The 20,879-nt window shown below is 43.1% G+C and overlaps 1 protein-coding gene across 2 annotated transcripts in view; it reads left to right on the plus strand.

Moving 5' to 3' along the window:
- The window catches only part of pdzrn3b (PDZ domain containing RING finger 3b), an 85,088-nt gene extending 64,949 nt beyond the window's left edge, over positions 1 to 20,139 (plus strand). The window contains exons 1-8 of one of the 2 annotated variants that reach the window (XM_026346940.1): positions 4,856 to 12,856; positions 14,710 to 14,963; positions 15,895 to 15,982; positions 17,221 to 17,319; positions 17,426 to 17,488; positions 17,621 to 17,722; positions 17,898 to 18,014; positions 18,112 to 20,139. In XM_026346940.1, coding sequence (XP_026202725.1) covers positions 12,593 to 12,856; positions 14,710 to 14,963; positions 15,895 to 15,982; positions 17,221 to 17,319; positions 17,426 to 17,488; positions 17,621 to 17,722; positions 17,898 to 18,014; positions 18,112 to 19,623 — 2,499 coding nt within the window. In that variant the 5' untranslated portion in view covers positions 4,856 to 12,592 and the 3' untranslated portion in view covers positions 19,624 to 20,139. Of the gene's footprint in view, positions 1 to 4,855; positions 12,857 to 14,709; positions 14,964 to 15,894; positions 15,983 to 17,220; positions 17,320 to 17,425; positions 17,489 to 17,620; positions 17,723 to 17,897; positions 18,015 to 18,111 lie in introns of those variants that run through there. The other variant, XM_026346939.1, reaches the window with a different exon arrangement.
- The last annotated feature ends 740 nt before the right edge of the window (positions 20,140 to 20,879 follow it).

The raw sequence follows: 20,879 nt of genomic DNA on the forward strand, positions 1-20,879 counted from the left end.
AGCAACCATTCTTGAGTCCAAACTGACATTTGTGCTAATTTTGAGAAAATAAAAGGTGATCCCAGGATATTGCCTTCATGGCAATCAGACGAACAGATGGACAACTTGAAAACTTCATGCCTCCATCCACAGCTGTTGCCAGCATGGAGGCATTAAATGAACAGTCAAAATGAAAACAGCAGATGTCCAGATACACTGCTTTTCCAATGTAGTTCTCCCTGTCACTCTATCGTTCCTCATCTTCCACCCCTCCTTTCTCCCCATCCTTCTGTCTGGACATTGCATTAGAGACGTGAGAGGACATGGACATCTTTTTTCTTTGTGTTATCACTCTCAGTTACCTGTGTCGTGTTTCTTCACGTTGTAACATTGTCAACTTTACGCAGACTTTGTCTCCACACCCTAACTCCTTTTTTCTTTAATCCTTTCCACACTCTGATCACTGAAATCACTTCCCACAGTGTAGAGATAAACGACTTGGCATTCTTCCTCAAGGCAGGCTAAACTGTTGAGGTCAGGTTATGTTAATTTTAATTGATCTGCAGCGATGCCATCCTATGGACTGAAGAGAGTGAGGGTAATGTATATGTGATGAGTACTTAGACACATTCTGTAAATTCTCAGATTAACCAGTATTATTATTAACCAGTATTATTTTGGGAAATACACTTAACTAACGTGCAAAAAAGTCTATTTAGCTGTTAGCAAAAATTAATGTCCTCATCTTTAATGTTGTTGATTCCAGCAGCATGTTTACCATGCAGAGATAAGTGGTGACAGTTGCTTTCATGTCACCATCAGCCTTGACAGAAAAGTATTTCCCAAAATATCGTACAACTCATTTATACCTTAAAACTATTTACAGATTCCCAGCAGATGCTGATTTCAGTTCCTGTGAGAATTTGTTGCTTTTCTTTGTTTCATTTCAGTGTACATTGGATTTGGATTTGAGTTTTGTACTGATGGTCAAACAAAACAAGAACTTTTGCACAGGCCAATTGTTAAGTCCAGCTTTCGCTATTGTCTGGTATTTCCGGGTTAGTTGATTAAAGAAAAAACAGAAATAACGATTACTTACTGTCTGCTTTGTATTCTTGGTGTGACATTGACGTGTCTGTTTTTGAATGTGATGTGCATAAAGGGTTCAGAGGCAGGGAAGGTGATGTGTTAGAGAGTTGAAAAGACACAGACATGGCTTAAACCATGGCCACCTGATCTTGCTGTGGCTCCAGTTAAAGCCACAGCTCTGAAACTGGGTCTAGTGGGACGCTGAAACAACACCAGGAAGCTGCTATGAATATGAATTATCCAACCAAGTAGATCAAATGTACAGAACTCGAGCACCACATTCCTAATTGGGAGTGGATGTGGTAATCTTTAGCCCTCTCATCTCTATACAAAAAAAAAAAAATGTTGATGTTGATTATAACAAACCGCATGACATTATTATCGTTTGGTCTCGCTCCCACTGAGATAGGAACCTTTGACACTGTGTCACTGTCTAGACCAGTAATGAATAAAAGCTGAAGTGTGTGTGTCTGCTGAGTCCTCAGATGAAACCACACCACTGGGACACAGGCAAAAAGATTTTGTCGCTAGCGAGGGCAAGAAATTTAATCAGGTACAGTGAAATACAATCTCTGAACACAGTGACGGACAGTCTGCTCTTTGTGGTTGAACAGGTCACCCTCAGTTGACTTCCCTGCTCCATATTTTACTGCTGCTGATTATTTATTAATACGCACGTTTTTCTGCCACAACTGCCGTAACCTCTAGTGTAGTTGTTGATTTCAGAGCACCGTCTCCGTTTTGACTTTGTGAATGGGAAAAATCTCAATGTGAAATAAAGATTAGCCAAGGAAAAGTGCCGGCTAAAACTCTCCACTGATCCCAGCCCGAGGCACAATAGTACGGCTAATGTGAGAGTAGAATTAGTTTTCATGCTACGCTGGATGAAAGTTTAAGCATTGCACCCAGACAGGCAAAGCCTGGAGTATTTATGAATGATTGTTAAGTTCACACAGATACCTCCACAGCTTGCCCGAGGCAACTTTTTGTCACAATCACTTCTTTTGCCTCAAGGATTTTATTTTCTAAAGTTTTTTGTAGAAAGCCTTGTATGCAGTGCAGTTAAGCTTGTGGGAAGAAAAAAGAAGATAATTTATTTAAAGACAGCTTTTGATTAATAGCTGTTGGATAGAATATAAACATGGAGAGAAGTGTTTTTTGGGGTCAATTAGAAATTAGAGAGGCAAAGTACACAAAGTACTGGTAAAACTGTAATTCTGATAAAATTCTAAAACTTTGCTTGAGGCAGGAGGGTTTTTTGCCAATACACAACAATGCCAAACACATTTGTGGTAGTGTTTGTAGCCAAAAATTGTAAATTATGATTCATCCAAAATGTTGCAAATACTAGCATTTGGATTTTGTTAAAATAAAGTTTTAGATTTGTGCTTCATAGTACAGTAACTTTCTGCATGTTACGCTGTAAAAAATGGCAGAATATAGCTGACTTACAGTGTTGACCTTTGTGCTTTGTTTAGGCTTAACGTTTTCCTTTCTGTGGCATTTAAAAGAATTTACATAAAATTTGCGTGACATTTGACTGTAAACCTTCTCTCTAATAATGAATCTGTCTTTGGGAAGCGCTGGAGCTGTGGAAGTGCTGATAGATAGGGATCAGTGGACACATCTGGCCGGAGGAAATAACACTATCACCAGCAGTCAGGGTTTGTCCCACAGGACCATTTTCCCCTCCTCCTGCCATGAAATGTATCCAGGTATGCAGCTTAGCAGTATGGACTAAATTGAAATTATCTTTCATATTTCACGAGAGTGGGATTGTATCACGAAGGGAGGGGGAATCATATGGTGAAATTCTTCCTCTGCCTGTGGAAATACAATGTTTTCCATTTTTGACCCCTACAAGCCAAGCGATTGTAACCAGCAGGAGCTTTTGTCACCCTTGTTGCTCCTAATGGACATTTATCTTTGGCTGGCTGTGTGGCACCAGAGCAGACAGCAGGACAGATGCCAGCTCTGGCTTATAGAGCCATACCCGCTGTCTGCACACAGCAGACCTCATGAAGGACCCAGTGAACTGTACTGTATGATACGAAGCGTAAGATACTCCGCTGGGTAATGTTTGTCCTGCTGCACTGGAGAGGGCCAGCATAAATATTTATCTGTGTTACTGTTTTTCCCTGGCTTTGAGTCTGTGCGTTTGCAGAGAAATACACAAGGAAAGAATGCTCAGTGTCTAAGTGTTAATTTAACTGGGACACGGGTTATTTCTACAACAAAGTTGCTTTAGACACATATTTGGTGCTAATTCTGCTGTCATTCAGAAATGCCTTGAAGTAAGCATACATGTGGAGTTGGATTTCAAATCACAAGTCTGCAGATGCTAACAAACTTGATTCCAAGCACCCTTTAAAGAAACATATTAATGCTGTCATGAAATGAAAAGCCTTTCCGTCAGACAGCTTGTAGCTCTAATGATGCCTATTAATTGAGAACACATTTTGTGTGATGTCAGTCTATCCCATTCATGAGTTGGGGGAGCCTACCCCGCCTTTATGAATAATCAGTGAGTGGCTGCTTAATAAACATGAGGGGGGTGTATATATTGAAGCCTTTGCACCAACCTCCGTAAGCTCAGCAGAAGGCTGGAGAGCGTTGGAGAGGGTGGGAGCATGCAAGGAGAGGAGGTGGGGGGAGCGTGTGTGCATGTGTGTGCGCGCGCCTTTATGTATGTGTGTAAAAGACGAGGCTGAGCGCTCAGCCACAAGCTGAGGAGAAGTCAATCCTGTCAGCCAAAGTGGTTGTGTGGCTGTGGAAAGAAAGACAGAGCGGACGGAGGGAAGTCAGTTCAGAGGGTAGAAGAAGAAAAAGAAGATATCTACTGCTTCTCTCCTCCTGCTGGAGTAGTTGGAGGGAGAGTCTGGATGGTGTGATCTGCTCCACCATGGGATGCAGCCTCTGTACTCTGCAGAAGCCTGAGGAGCAATATAAACTACTCTATGAAGTCTGTCAGGTACTGTGACCTAGCTGGAGGAAGAGTTCTTTAAACTCACTTTCATGCTTTTAGGTTTTCTTATTGTACTTTCGGCTATTTTGGCAGTAGCCACAGTCTGTTTTTCATTGTATGTACTGACTTGTCGAAGCGTGGCCGTTAGCTCCGCTTATGTCTACGGGGTCACTCGCTGAGTGGGAGTAGAGAAAAGTGGAGTGGAGCTGTTGCCCGCTCCTGCAGCTGAGCAGCCTGAACTCTGGCCGCTGGGGTCAGCAAGAGGTGGCACCCTGTGCTTAAAGGAGGGGGGGTGATGAAGAGGTGACAGCTCTCTCAATGTGTCTGCTAGTGTGTGCAGATCTCTGCCCACCTCCTCATTGTCAACTGAATGCTGAGTCTGAGCTTTCCAAGCTTTAACCCCTGTTTGACTTTCACTGAAGTTTATATTTAACACTCCACTGCTTGTTTTGCACATTTTTTTTCCACGAAAGAAAATAGAGCAGGCGTGTTATAGATGCACCATTAACACACTGAGAGAATGTTTTCACATGAGGGCACAGAATAGGATTTGTCATTTGCCTTTTTTCAGTTTGTAAGAGTCATTAAACAATACTTCCTAACAATACAATGCTGATTAAGTGCTGAAATGATTCACTGATTTATTGTTTAACTAATAATGAATACACAAGAGTCTATCAGCAGCAGCATATATTCTATAGTCTAGTAAATGGAATATTTATGGCTTCTACTGTTGTCTGTTGAGAGCCTGTGATTGGCATTTGTCATCATCTATTAACTTCTTCATGCACTCGTATTGAAAATGATCAAATGCAATTTATGGTTTTACATAAAACATAAATTATGCAAATTTTTCAGCCGTTTAAAGCAATGGACAGTTGAGTAATGAATCTTCTACTTATCTGTCTGGATTCTCTCTGTCCTTAGATGAACTCAGTAGCTGTAGCATAAAAAGAGATGTTTCACACTGAAGTCAGAATGAAATCTAGCCTGGCTTAGGGGACTGTTATGTATTCCTTCAGTGGAGAATATGTGTGTAGATCATTTGCTCTGTGACTTGCATGTGGTGCTCCAGAACAAAAACCTACAACGTGTTGCCATTCTCTGCTCATTCCATGCTTTGCTGCAGTGTCAACTTTAATTGAGACAACACACTCAGAGTGCTGGTTTATTCATCTGAGAGTGTTTTCGGATTCAAGTGCCCGTCTGGTCTAATGAGTGAAAACACTGACCTGTCTGACAGCAGACAGCGGATGAGTCTGACAAACGTACGTCTTTAAGAACTGGTTTCAGTAACTTTTCTTTTTTTTTTCTGTCTTTTCATCCATAATGGACCCTGGCCAAGTGTTATCCTGCTATCACACCAAATTACATCTCCATTTACTGCACAGGGTGCTGGTCGGCTGGTGGCTAGTTAAAATGAATGTAATGATCAAGCCTTTCTGTGGATCTTGCTCATTATTCTTCCCTAAAAAAACAGCTCCCTCTTGTCAGGGGGAGATAACAGGAGGAGTCTGACATCGTGCCTGCAGATAGTTCGCCTTTGATGAGGTCTGCTCAGAAAAGAAAAAGACTAAAAGGTTTTGGCTTGTCTAAAAGAAAAGAAGGGGTTTTTCAGTGGCATAATAAATGGATTATGGATGCTAATATTGGGGTCACAAAGCTCTCCACTTGTCCACCCCCAACCAACCAATAGCAAAAACATTGTGTGTGGACTGGTGGAGCACTGTCATTTCTTTTGTTCTGCCTCCACCGCGGTCACAGTGTCAATTCGCCTGTCAGTTATCCTGCGTCGACAGGTCCGTCACCTACTACATTCAGCAGTCAGTTACTCAATCTGCCACTGTGCAAAGAGTCAGTGTGCAGATTTGTAACGTCACAAGTCATTTGTCATTTTGGCTCCAAGGCGATGTTTTCATATGTCCTAATTTGTCTTAACCAACAATCCAACTAATGGTCAATAATCAAGAAGTAATCAGCCCATGCCAGCTCTACTTTTCATTGTTTGGTTTTTGAAGAAACAAAGCAAAACAAACATTCTCCACAATCTTCAAACATTTTCCTTATTTCCCCTTCACTTCTAGGAAACAAAAGGACTGAAATTATGTAAAGACTTTACTGTAAGACAGAGATATCAACTGGACACTTTTACTTGAGACATACTTAAATTGTTATAACATGGACCTGACTTGAACTTGTCTGCTGTGATGCTGGAACAGTTGAAACTTTGACCTAGTAAAGTTCCTAAACAGCATCTCTCATATGTAATTATTTCCCTTTTAACCCAGACAGTAACTGAATTATAGTAATAATACAACTAGGAGCTTAATAGCTTGTTTATTTACCCAGAAGTATGAGAAATGGTGAGTTTAGCCAATTATACCACAATGATCAATCCAAGACATCACACATTACGCTCTAAATGCAACTACTCCAGCTCACTGACACTCTTCATCTGTTTAATCATTACATATGTTATACTAGAATGTGTGAACATACACTTTAACTACTGCTACTAGAATTAGTTAAAGATGGCCAAGTTCATCCATGCCTGCATTCATCATGTATGCACATTCATTTGGGTGTCACCCATTCCTTGTTATCTTTTCACACATTTTCTCACAGACTTGGACTCTGAAAAAAACAGATTATTCCTTGCCTTCAGATATTCCCGATATAGTAGTAAGTACATTCCCGGTTTGTACATCCTGTGGGAATTCTAGGTGGTCTTATTTCTCTGTACCTATAACACAGGCATATCCTATTGATCAGAAAGTCTGGCAGAGTGTCGGCTTTGCTCTACCCGTCATCTCTCTGAGGACTCAATAATCCATGAACACTTGAAATCTTTCCAGTTCGTTAAACACCTTCAGCTCTAACTCCCGTGTTGCAAGCATGAAAATTTCATTTTGCAGTTTTATAAAAGTCAACAACATCATTTTCTTTTTTTACCTGGAGTCATTTTATCAGTCCTAACAGGATTAGAAACACTCCCTTGGCTCTGTAACTTTAGCAGCCTGTTTGGATAGAATTAAGAGCTTTGCTATCGGCATACATTACTTTCTGCTTTGCACTGCTGCAAATTTTTGTTTACTGCATACGGGTCAACAGAGCCATCAAAGCCATTGTTAAGGTCTATTAAATGCAGCCAACGCAGCATCCTAGAGAAGTGTTTTCCCTTCTTGTAATCATCATTAAAGGGCTGAGCTGCGGTGAGCTCGGTGCTCCCTTTTAAACTTGACCCTTCTGACAGCACTGAACCCTTCGGTCCTTTCTTCAAAGCTGAAGTTAAGCACCATGTGGCGATGTAAGCTCAGCTGCTTCTGTCAGAAGCTTTAAGGTAGAGGCCTTGGAAACTCTGTTTGACAGTCCTAGAATTCTTAATCTCTCCAGAAGCACTCTGCAATAGCCGTGGCCCCGTGCAGTGGCTCTTACAAGACCGAGAGCTTAATTAGAGCTTCAGCACAAGCTCACTATTTAGGCTCTGATCCACGCTGAACTGATATGGGCAACAGTTTATCAGCTGAACCCTTTATTTGCCTAGTTCTCCCTGTCTGTATCAGTCTTTCTCTGTCAAATTTTCTGTCTGTTTCCTGCAGAGGAACATCACCACAAACCAGAAATGATTGATCTGCTGAGCAAAAGAAGTTTACAAATGAGCCCGCTGGAACATTTCCTATGCAAATCTTTCCAAGTTAGCCTAATTAGCCATATTTCTGATTGAAGGCTGCAAAGATGTCATGCTCGGCTCAAGAAGTCATGTTGTCATAGCAGCAGATGGTCTCAGTGTGACATCCTCTGGACTAGACAGACAGAAAAATGAGATGGAAAATTCTGTACAAGACAGTTCCTCATTCTCTTCAAACCCCACCATCAAAGCTGTTAGCAAAAAAAAAAAAGAACAGAGATGCAGCTCAGCCTGTTCGGCCCCCTGGCTCCCATAATGAAGCTTGACATGGAAGGCATACTGAGACAAAGCAGGGATCACCAGCGCCGAGCGAGGCCACTGGAGCCTGACATTGTGTGTTTTTAATAACGGCTAAGATCAGCCCTGTTGTGCCGTCACATCTGTTAAACACTGGAGCAGGTGGCTGGCTGCCACAGGGGAGCACTCGCAGGAGCCCGTGTGCTTACTGTCAGTTCAGAGCAAATGACACAGAGGGATCACAGCATCAACAGAGACATAACAAGATCCTGACAACAGCAGGACAAAACAGCAGTGAACTATGAAATTAGCACTGACAGCATATTGAAACACAATGTTGCTGTAGCAGAAATCAACGTCAAGAGTGACGTTTTCTCATTCAACCCAGAACATACTTTAGCAGAAATTATCGCTGCTTACAGTGCTTTAAATGGTTGGGAGATACAGTATGTCAGTTTGTTTTATGAGATGACATCTGACAATCAGCAGCTAGCTTGGTAACCAATCATTATCAGAGTGACTGTCCTAATGAGGCCATTTTGTATCTTAATGGCGGGCTTTCAAAACACTTTTACTACTACCCATACTGCCTTACAAATGGAGATGACCTACATTATGTACTGTCCTCGAACTCAACACGCCACTAACACTACTTCAGACGCAATTTTACTTCACTGGCGTAAAGCCCATGCATAAAGGCAATTGGAGTATCAGGGAGTATTAATATGCAACAGATTTCACTGCAAAACAGTTGGCCTGTTTCCAACAGGCTGTCAACAGGGTAGGGGAGAAGAAGGGGGACCAGAAGGTGAAACCACAACACGATACTGTGGAAGTGCATGTCATAGTTTTGCTCTCAGATTTAAACCGTTACACACTTTGAGATGCACCACATACATCCTTAGTTTTACATCTATGAAGTACCTTTTAAATTTTTTTTTTTTTCGCAGGACCATGCACCTCGATGGGAGCCGTGCACTCGTAATGTCACTCGATATAGATGTCACTGACATGGTTCAGTGTCACTTTAATTGTGTATGTCAGACATGATTAACAAGTCCCATGAGACTGTCATTGCAAACCACAGATGCCTATTAACCCTTCCATGACGTGACTCCATATCCTTCACTAACGAGGACACAACATTTCATATGTGAGCTTGCAACACACTTATAGATTATTACGTTAACTAAGTCCATTGCTAGTTCATTTGCTGGAATAGAAGAGTCAGCGCAATGATCCATGTTATTAAGATGTTATTCTACAATGTGCTGTACAGAGGAGTCGGGCTGATCCTTTTTACAAGCAGGCGTGAATGGGTTGATTTGTGCAGATGCACAAGGAGCTTGTAGGATTTTCTCTCAGATGACTTAGTTCCCTTTGTATAGTGCTTTTACTTTCCATCAGTCAGAAAGGCAGTCACAGCAGGAACATGATTAAGAGTTTCCCTGATTGTAAAATGAGATACATCTACACAAGTGCTTCGTTTGTGTGTGCGTTTATTCACTCTGTAATGAATAAAACATGTGTGGCCCATGTGGGCTGTAAGCAGTTGTTCAATAGCTCCAGCTTGAACATTTGAATGATTAAGGATTATTATTTCCCATCATCAGGCTGTTAAAAGGAGTGTGCCACCAGTGTGTTGCTTCTCTTCTCTTGCTCCTCTTCTGAGTCACAGTCTGCCAATATGTGTTACTTGCGGCATCATTTAGACTTAACTGTGAATGTCACCTGCATGGAGGGAGCTGTGATCCCTCTGTGGAGATGACTTTATCATATACATATTTTGTGTGTGTGTGTGCTTGCGTGTGTGTGACTCACACGGACCCCCCTCTCCTCTGCTTTGTCTCTTCCAGTGCAGTACATCTGTGTTTGATCACCGGCTGGAGCAAACTTGACTTTGCTGACTAGAACAAACAGACTTGACTCTGGTGTAGATATTTTTTGTGTGTGTCTGGGTGTGTGGGTGTGTGGGTGTGTGTGTGTGGAGCTGCTAATGCTGATTGGAGAGGAGGAAGTCTGTTAGTGGAGTGCTGGGCTTCAGCTCTTTTGCTTGTTCTACCTCTCCTATGAGCCCCACCCTTCATTTCTCTCTGTACCTGTCATATATTCACATAGGGGTAGAGAAGGATGTCTGCTTGGGTAATCATTCCCAGCATCCTTCAGGTTTAAGATGCTACAAGTTGTTATTCTACGTTAGGCATTTTACGTTGGTTTCCAGTTAGGTAAAAGTAAACAGCAGTTTCTCTTTCAGCCAGCATTACGTTATCATCTGTTTGTTCTATAAACCTCAGTAAGCTTGCACGCTGCAGTAAATAAAGGCTGCTGTGTTTTCAAGCCCCTCACTGTGGAGAGTTGTTTGTCCGCTCAGTTAAAAGAACAATATCTGCAGATTTAAAGACACGCTGAAAGCGTGCACATCTACACACTCATGCATTAAGAAAGCATAAGCTAGTGCTTGAATTTTATTTCTTTCATATGAAAATGAAATAAAAGAGGGATTAACTGTGTTTATCGAGTAGAATGACCCACATTCAGACTGCCACTCACACACTATACAGGCCTCCGGAAAATAAGCCTTCAAGTCTTCGTGCGTCCTATCACGTCAGCGCCTGCCTCTGTTCCGAAATACAGACTTTGAAGAACTCATCTAAGAGGTGTATCCGAGCAGAAAGAGAAGGCGAGCAGCCCCGGCTCTCAAGGCTCTTTAAAATGCTTGTCTTATAGAGTGAAGTTCCCAGGGTTTTCCTCTGCCCAGCTCTGAAAGGCGCCGTTCGCCTGGCAGAGTTTCCACTCTGTTCACCTCACTGCTTTTCCCCAAAGAACAGAAACACTGGCTCTTTAATGATGTTCTCCTCTTTATTAAAGGATTACGTGGTGATTGAATGGCCGTATCAAAGACTAATGTTACACAACACAGTGAGTGAAATGACTTAATATCTGTATAATAATGATTAGAACAGGAGCTCCTGTTACAGGCACAGAAGCTTTTGCTGGTTGCTTTGTCCTGGTCCCATTTTTAACAGGGTATGCAAATATTTCTCATTATTTACAGAATATGCTGAAATAGATTATTGACCATAAGCTAACACCCTGCTGTTTATTCAATCATTGCTTAACAACTTAACTAGACATGGAAGGCCTGTCAAGCTTTAGATTTCTTTGTGTGTTGAAGCAGCATTGAGCTGTAATATGAGAGATACACATAATTTTAAAGAGCTCAGACTTTTGTTTGTCTTGTCACAAAAAAAAAAAGAATGAAAATATGGGAGCAACGTTTGAGAAATGAATTGGCATGTTTGGTTATTATCTGCAGCTACATTACGCAACATATATTTACTGTACTTTCTGAGGTACCTTACCCAAGAGCCTCTTTGTTTGTGTCGTAGGAAGAACAATGAAGCATAACTTTAATTTAGCAGCAGTCGAAGAGTTATGTTGAGTGAAATAGCATTTTTAGCATGTTTCTTTCTGGAACTGACTCTGCTTTTGTCTGCCTCTGTCTCAAATCAAGGACCTGTTGTTTTATGTGGACTAGGAATTTTCCATGTCATTGTAAACTGCAGATTTCTTGCCCCTCCACAGACATAGCAACAGTAACCAAGGACAGCAGGCCTTGGTGAACGGTCGATTAAATTTATACGAAACAACTTATATAATGTTATAAGCTATACTGATGATTGTGGTTGTTCATTTTTTCCTCATGAATAAGAAGCTCAGCCTCAGTAAGACAACCTGAATAGATAATACATTCAGTCCATTCAAAATGCAAACCTTAAGCAGCCTCACCTCATCTGCCACAATAAAAGAAAATAATGAAAGTGATTGCCTGCCAGAGATGCTTATCTGCCAGACAGTGGACTCTATCACTGAACAGACACACACATACACGCGCTCGCACATCAACATCTCAATCCAGCTTGATATGCGCTTCAGGGGTGATATTGCACCGATAGCTCCCGGCATGGCTCACCCCTGCTGCCCCTCATTATCACCCAGAAGACTGAGGACTGATAGCTATTGAAGCGTCAAGAAAAACTGAAATCCTGAATCGTCCTGGAAGGGCCTCAGATGAATCCTGTGTAGGAAGAGATACATGTTCTTAGATCATCCAGTATTTACATGTGACTTGTGAAATGTGAAGTTTTAATGAAAGAAAATAGGCTGTGAATAACAAAAAGCCACAGCTGCGTAAATTCTTCTCTGGGCACCGACACAGCAGACGTGTGATTTAGACCTAATTAGTATTCCTTTAAGTAGGGCCTTGCTGCCCTCTTGTCATTAAAATGGGTTTAACACAGACCCCTCTCAGAGGATTCACCAGAATTTGACAGAGTAATTTCTGCATGTCAGTCATCGATGTGTAATGCTGCTCAGGTGTTTGGTATTTCACAAAGGAAAACCTAGTTTTTGATTAAGGGGCTGAAAAGTGAAGTTAAGGTGGTATTTGAAGTAAACTGGACTGTCCTTCACCAGTAGCCAAACCGTGGCTGTGTTAAAGCACAGGGTTAACACAGCATAGTTGGAGAGCTCAGCGGTGGTCAAGCATTGTGTATTGTGTCAGGGGGGAGTGTTGTGTGTTTTTTCCCAGTGTGCTGCAAAGGGCCGCTCTGTGTCAGAGGTGAGCGCAATGAATGGAGGCCGCGGGACCCCCCTCCGCAGCGGGGAGGAGACTGCCCCCATTGAGAGCACTGAGGCAGAATGCTCCAGGCCCGACAAGATGGGGGCTAAAGGCTTTGTCTCTGGTTCACTGCCTTCAAGTGGCCTCGGGATTCCTGGCAACCAGGTTTGACTGTTGGAGCCTGCATGCAGAGAGAAGAAAGCACAAAAGCACCCTGTATTCCTCAGCTGATGTGCAACATCGTGGCTTGCTGTGGGAGACAAAGATGGTTGATGATGTGAGGTTCCATGTGATTTTAAGAGGGCTGATTGCTGATACCTGGAGGGACTGTGACTCTGGGATGTGATAATACTGTTTTTTGTTGTGTTTCAGCTCAGAGTCAAGGCTGTTTTTCTTCTTTGCCTGTGAGGCAAGTGGTCGTAAATTTCAAGGAATTGTTTTTTAAAGAATTTCTTCCATTAGTATTGTGCTATAGAAGGAACTCGCTTTTCTCGCTGTGAAATTATTCAGAGCAAACTGCGAATAGATGAGCTATTCTTTTTGTTTTTTTTGGACCAAGTTATGATGTAGACGAAGTAGAAGTTTAAGTCCACTGAGATGATCCAATTATCCTGCAGGCTCAGGATTAGCATTAATCTGCTCTGGCTATTAGTGGGCGCACAGTCTCTTCTGACTTCTGCATTAAGTTCCACTATTTTTCCAGCTTCTTTGTCTTTCCTATAAGCGCACACACACACACACACACACAGGCGTGATGGCAATGGTTTCTGCATGTACTCCTTTGTAGAAATATGCACTCGTCTTTTAGATTGTCTGGGTTGCAGTCGGGGTTTTGTACACATACTGAGTTCTTTCCCTGGAGATGGTTTAAAAACCAGTAACCAGAAACAATTTCCCTAAGGGGATCAAAAAAATAAATAAATAAATAAAATAAATGAGGTGTCCAAAGCTGGAGGCAGACGCACAACCAGCCACATGTTTATCAGAAAATGAATCCTCAAACACTGATTTGCACGTAGTATATATCAGGAGGTGAGTGAGAAGGTGTATGACACGCCTAAGGACTTGCAAAACTACAAACTTCTTCTAGGAAGTAGCTTTATTCTTAGACAGCTGTGAGCATCTGTCTCTGTGTGTGTGTGTGTGTGTCTCTGTGTATGCAGTGAAGAGACAGGAAGACGGAGCCGGTAAAATGAGAGGAACCCCAAACTAACATCCTATCAAAGCTCTCAACACATCCAGGAATCACAAACCAGCAAATTGTGTATGATGTGGTGATTGAAAATGGAACAGCAGCTCTGTGTGAAGCCAGATAAGGCAGAGATCCAGTGGAATGACCCAAGATGCCGTATAGGCAACTGTACCTGAAGTTGTCTTCTGGCTACCACTTTTAGTGACACGATAGCATGTGGGTTAAAGCCAGAAGCCTCATATTTAATCTGCATGCTTGGCCTGACATGGTAGACAGTTTGTGGAGACTTAAAATCTTCTTTATTTAATTGTAATTCTCATTGGATCCAGTGACACATTCTGTTGGGAGCAAGGGACTTTAAAGCGTCCGCTCTCATCTTTCATCAGCACACAGAGGCCTTAAGTGGCTCAACCAAACTTAATGAGGCTCTTCCCCGAAACACCCTGCTGCCTTGTGCTCAAATGAATCTTCCCAGGTTAACGCGCGGCAAACGCTCTACTGTCTCTGGCGGCAGGTCAAATATATCCTCTGCTGTGAAATTAGTTAGCTAAATGAGAGCTCCTCCATGCAGCCTCAGCTAATAACCTTGATTAATTAAAGAGAGACTCTACCTAATTAAGGTCTTATTCTATTTGGTCCGACTGTGACCCCATAAAACAAGCTGAGGCAGTAATGAGTCATTTCTCAAACAGAATATTGCTGCTGAATTGTGTGGGCACAGTTCTTCATGTGAAACCTTAATCATCGGAGATTATGATTTCATCTGTTTGGTGTAATGAATATCCTCTCTAGTCTCAGAAATTGCAACACTAAATGGAAATAATAATAATGTGCCCTTGTTTCATCAGTGTAATAATTTCCTTCCTCTTATCAATCAACAAAAAACATAAAAACTTTAATGACAATTGCTGATTGGTTTCTCTCTTTCTGTTTTCCAGGTCAATGGCAAGGACCTGTCCAAGGCCACCCACGACCAGGCAGTGGAGGCCTTCCGTACCGCCAAGGAGCCCATCATGGTCCAGGTTCTGCGCCGGGCCCCGCACCCTAAACTGGTCACCTCCGCTATTGACACGGAGGTGTCGGACATAAGCACCCAGACCGACATCACCCTCCAGCACATCATGGCCCTTACCAAGCTGCCTCCCTCTTCACCCCCTATGACGGAACTGGAGGAGTATCTGCTTCCAGAGGAGTAAGTACCAGAACAGTTCAGTACAGTTCTCAGTGGGTGCTGGGAGACTAAAAAACAAACGAGCTTGAATTCACTGGCAACCTGCTTGGTGGAACTTATTGTTTGCAAACTTATTTTATGCATCACCATAGTACAGAGAAGTGAAGTGTAAGAGAGGCAGACTGGCCTGAAACACATGATAAAAAGCTTGTTATACAGCAAATACAGGACAATTTTATGCCATATTTTCAAGGTTTCTACTTTAGTTGGAGACAATCGACCTTTCACCCTAATAGTTTATGAAGGGAGCAACACCAACACCTTATCTTGTTCTCCAGACCACACCGCTGTGATCACAGAGCACGTGTCTGACGTTTGAAGGCAAAATGTGTCACTTTTGGGAGATGACAGCTCCTCTGAGGCACACAGTCACATTGAAATGATGGTTCTTTTCATTTGCATTTGCACATTTCCAAATTGCATCCATTGTTCCTGTGTGTGTGTGTGTGTGTGTGTGTGTGTGTGTGTGTGTGTGTGTGTGTGTGTGTGTGTGTGTGTGTGTGTGTGTGTGCGCGCGTGTGTGTGTGCGTGTGTGCGTGTGAGTGTGTTAGGCCCTCGAGCTCAGAGAGGGTGGCTTCATTTTTACATGGCAGCTGCAGTTGCCCTTTAATGAATAATAGTGATTTCTTTAATTGATTTCTGAGTCAAATTAATAACATGGCATGTTAATTTGTGATTAGCCTGCGGATGTAGCTCCAATACATCAGATTCGAGAGTGATTTCTACTTCGACTTCCCATTACTTCCTCCCTACTTCTCATTTAATTGTCAAACTCTGGGGCAAAATTAAATCCAGATTGACAACTGTGTTAGTGCTGTTTTTCTGTTTCAATTTACACTCATCATCATTCCACTTGTCTCCGGTTTAAGAGCTATGCTTTTTTTTTTCTCAGGCATCCTCCTGGACATGCATATTTTGACCCCAATGATTTCCTGGAGGGCATACAGCAGGACATTGAACGCGAGGAGCTGGAATATGAGGTAAACATCATCTTCCCTCACTGTCTACCAATGAAGATTTACATTTAGATGTTCAGTGCATTATTGCCCCATTACCAGACCAGAGGTCGCCTTTGTGTCTCCAGTCGAATGGCCTTATAGCACACTGCTACTGATGTGTTATGATCCCTGCATACGGCCACTGAGATGTAGGCCAGACAGGTTTCGAGTTGCTGGTTTGTTCCAGCAGATGCACAACGGCAACATCATTACTTATAAGTGACAGGGCCTAATAAGTCTTCCTCTGCTCCTATACAGTGGAGATGAGGCCCGGTGGATAATTAGATGGCAGGGATAATAGGTCTGCAGTGATCCCTCTGATGATGCACGCTAACAATGCCTGATGAGGCCATGATCAAGCCTCTGTTGTGCCTCCTCGGTGACCTCCATTGACACCTAAACCCCCTCCTATTAAACCCCAGCCACCTACTGTTTGATACAGATGATAGCCATGGATGACCTATGAGGTGAAGTTCAGAGCGGCTAATGGCAGATGCGCAGCAGATACACACAGACTAACTCGCGTGTCCTTGAAGAGAGACTCTCCGCTTTGGAAAAGAAGGGCTGACAAATGAAGCAGTGATCCTGGGTCCGATCAGTCACTCAGTGTGCATTGTAGTCACTCAACAATGAAATGTCAAATTAACTGGAAAAGAATAGTTTAGCATTTTGAGACTCAGTCTCCTAATAGGTTATTTTAAGATGTCATTCCCCCATTTCCCGTTTTTATGCTAATCTAAACCAACCGGTTCCTGCCTGCAGCACTGTATTTACCTCAGAAACATAAGAGAGTTATTGAGCTTCTTGTGAAACTCTCAGTGAGGAAGCAAATGAAGATTCTACATGTATCAAAATGTCATGCTATTCCTTAAGGATCGTCTTAGGTGGACAGTATTCAACTGAGTTCTTGTGGGGTTAACAGTCTCAGAGCTTGTCCTCTGCCCTCAGAGAACACGAGTGCTCTTATCTTTATCTGTACCTGGGAGACTACAGGTGTTGACAAGTGAAAAACGGGCCCCTGTCTGTCTATAGTCCACTGCATCATCTCTCATGCTGTCAGTGGGTCTGTAAGAAAAGCTACGGCTTCCCTGCCTCCAGCTGAAAGATTCATTACACTAACTGATAGATTGCTGTTGCTCCACTCCATGATCTCAGTTTAATAGTCAATATATTCATTCCATTCACATACACATAATGTATATGTGCTGTTGTCTTACCAGGAGGTGGATTTGTATCGAGCCAATATTCAAGACAAACTCGGCTTGACGATCTGTTATAGGACTGATGATGAGGATGAAGCTGGAATATACATTAGTGAGGTATGATGTGCAGCCATGAAATACACTAAAACACATAAACAATGATCTGACAGAGGACAAAGTGAGTTAGTAGTAACCTTACACCTCTTTTCTCTGTTTTCTTTAGATTGATCCGAACAGCATTGCTGCAAAAGATGGTAGAATTAGGGAAGGGGACAAAATCATCCAGGTAAGGCGTCTGTAATGTCACTGTCTAGCTGAGAGAGCTGTACTTCTATTTATCTTAGCTGATTTTTCAGGTGGAGGTACAATGTCAGTTGTAAACTGTTTTATATATAATATTTCATCTGTGTCCATTAAGATAAATGGTGTTGAGATCCAGAACCGGGAGGACGCTGTAGCACTCCTGACCAGCGAGGGGAACCAGAATATCTCTCTGCTGGTTGCCAGACCAGAGATCCAGGTAATTAGCACCATTATGATGTGAGCTCAGGAAAGGTTAAGATTGAGATGTCCTTCAAAGTGACTTTTGTTTCCATGTCAACAAACTAGAGGTAAATGTTTTTATTTTTGGAGTGAAAGCTTTTAGTGGCAGATTTGTATCTAATGAGGCATCTCATCTCCCCTCTGCATCTCAGCTGGACGAGGGCTGGATGGATGATGACAGGAATGACTTCTTGGACGACCTCCACATGGACATGCTGGAGCAGCAGCACCATCAGGCCATGCAGTTCACTGCCAGCATGCTGCAGCAGGTACACACACACAATCCATCTGCACTAATACATATGCTCATCTATAGATTATGTTGGGTGAGACTGTTTCTGAACTATTCATTGTCTGTTTTTATAGAAGAAGCATGAGGAGGATGGAGGCACCACCGACACAGCCACGCTGTTGTCAAACCACCACGAGAAAGACAGCGGTGTGGGTCGCACTGATGAGAGTACGCGAAATGATGAGAGTTCAGAGCAGGAGAACCTTGGTGATGACCAGACCACGGCCTCCAACACACTGGGCAGCTGCAGAAAGCTGACCTACAGCCAAGACACCCTGGGTAGCACCGACCTGCCCTTCAGCAGCGAGTCATTTATCTCTGCCGACAACGCAGACACTGACTTCCTGGGCATCCCAGCTGATGAGTGTGAGCGCTTCAGAGAACTCCTGGAGCTGAAGTGCCAGATGAGAAGCGGCGCAGCCCAGAGCCTGTACTATCAAGGTGTTGGAGCAGAAGGTCAAGACCAGGAGGGCGTGGACAAAGAGCTGGAGCTGCTCAACGAGGAGCTGCGCACCATCGAGCTCGAATGTCTAAATATCGTTCGTGCTCACAAGATGCAGCAGCTGAGGGAGCAGTGCCGTGAATCCTGGATGCTCCACAACAGCGGCTTCCGCAATTACAATACAAGCATCGACGCACGTCGCCACGAGCTCTCAGACATCACAGAACTGCCAGAGAAATCAGACAAGGACAGCTCCAGCGCCTACAACACTGGGGAAAGTTGCCGCAGCACGCCTCTCACTCTGGAGCTGTCTCCAGACAACTCGCTCCGCCGAGGAGCAGAGAACCAGGGTACAGCAGGGACATCCAGCTCCAACAGCCGGATGCTCAAGCCCCTACTGTCCCCTGTACAAGAAGCCTGTGGCCCCAGCCGGAGCAGAGGGTGCCCAAAGGATCTAGATGGAGTCCTACCGGCAGAGGGCAAGGAGAGGAAGCTGGGGGAGTCGAGTAAGTCCAGCAGGGGCTTTTCCCAGCCGCACTCACCTTACAAACACGCCCATATCCCTGCCCATGCCCAGCACTACCAGAGCTACATGCAGCTGATCCAGCAGAAATCAGCTGTGGAGTACGCCCAGAGCCAGATGAGTCTGGTTAGCATGTGCCGGGACCCCATTAGCCCGAGCGACCTGGAGCCTAAAATGGAGTGGAAGGTAAAGATCCGCAGCGACGGCACACGGTACATCACCAAGCGACCTGTGCGGGACAAGCTGCTGAGGGAGCGCGCGCTCCGCATTCACGAGGAGCGCAGCGGGATGACCACAGACGACGACGCCATCAGCGAGCTGAAGATGGGGCGCTACTGGAGCAAGGAGGAGAGGAAGCAGCACGCCGTTCGCGCCAAGGAGCAGAGGCTACGCCGCGAGTTCATGAAGCAGAGCCGAGCCGATTGTCTGAAGGAGCAGGCCGCCCCGGAGGACAAAAAGGAGCCCAATATCATCGAACTCAGCCACAAAAAGATGATGAAAAAGAGGAATAAGAAAATATTTGACAATTGGATGACCATCCAGGAACTGCTCACCCATGGTACTAAATCACCAGATGGCACCAGGGTTTACAACTCACTTCTGTCTGTGACCACAGTCTAAGCCCCGGTCAGGACAGAGGAGTGTAATGGACTGTACATAGGACACTACCAGTTGGGGTAGAGATTGCTGCCTCGTTCAAAGTGGCAACATTCTGTAAATAGGAAATAAGGAAAGCCTTTTCTGGATGAAACACTTTCCACCACAGCGGTGAAAGAGAAGGTCCTTTATAAATGATGGTTGGACTTGCACATGAGTGCGACATGGCGATGAGGATGATTTTCAAACCTTTTCTACCTTTGTGCTTGCTCTATTCAGTAATTTTGGAAACAAAAAAAACGCAATGTTTGACTTTTTGGAAGGTTTCGAAAGTGTGCAAAGACTGTGTGCCATACATAAACAGCCAGCATTTACACTATTTTACATTATTTTATTCGTACTATATATCTCTTACCAGTATTTTACTGTTATGCGTACTAAATGCTTTTATGGAAACAATGCTATTTTCCTGCAAAGTAGAACACATAATCCTTTTCTAAAGGACTTTTGTAAATTAAAAAAATAAAATTTTGTAAAATATCCACTTTTTTTAGTTTGAATTTCTCTTTATTCGTGCTTATGTCCATATTTAATGTCCATAACATTAATACCACCAGCAATGTGCCATCTGTTGCGTAACAAAGAAAACGTCATGCGATATCATTGTGTACGTTTAGAGAAGGATGCTTCTCACGTTGTTGAATTCGAAATGTTTGTCTGTTCAAGCACACCTTGTAGTCGATGTTGTTTTCCTAGGGTTTCCTGTAGTGAGCAGAAGAACGGCTCAACAAATCCTTAGTTAGAAACACAATTTGATGTTTTGTAAAATCAGAGAAATAATAAATTATTGTTTTATATGTGATGAAGTTTGAAATGTTATTGCAACCTGTCATTTGTTATACAGGTATTAAGTTGGCCCTATACAGTGAGGCAAGTGGAATTCAAATTACACAAGAGCTGACATAGTATGAATTGAATGGTTTCCGTTGCTGAGCGTGTGCTCTAGTTGGAACTGCTCACTCTTTGCGTACTGTACAGCACAAAGTGAATGGAACTCAGATGTGTTTTCCACTAGTTTGACCCCAAATTTTAAATTTAGACCTAAGACCAAGTCATAATTTGCGCTCTCCACATACATGGACACATTCCCTGAATGCACAACATAAAACACGATGGCAACTCTGAACAGGAGCGACAGCAAGCAGAGGTGCTCGCTTGTTTGTTGTGTTTCACTGAACAACACGACAGTGTGAAGATCACAAAAGCGAATGTGTAACTGC

Source organism: Anabas testudineus, chromosome 5, assembly GCF_900324465.2.
Source record: "Anabas testudineus chromosome 5, fAnaTes1.2, whole genome shotgun sequence".
NCBI classification, from domain to species: Eukaryota; Metazoa; Chordata; class Actinopteri; order Anabantiformes; family Anabantidae; genus Anabas; species Anabas testudineus.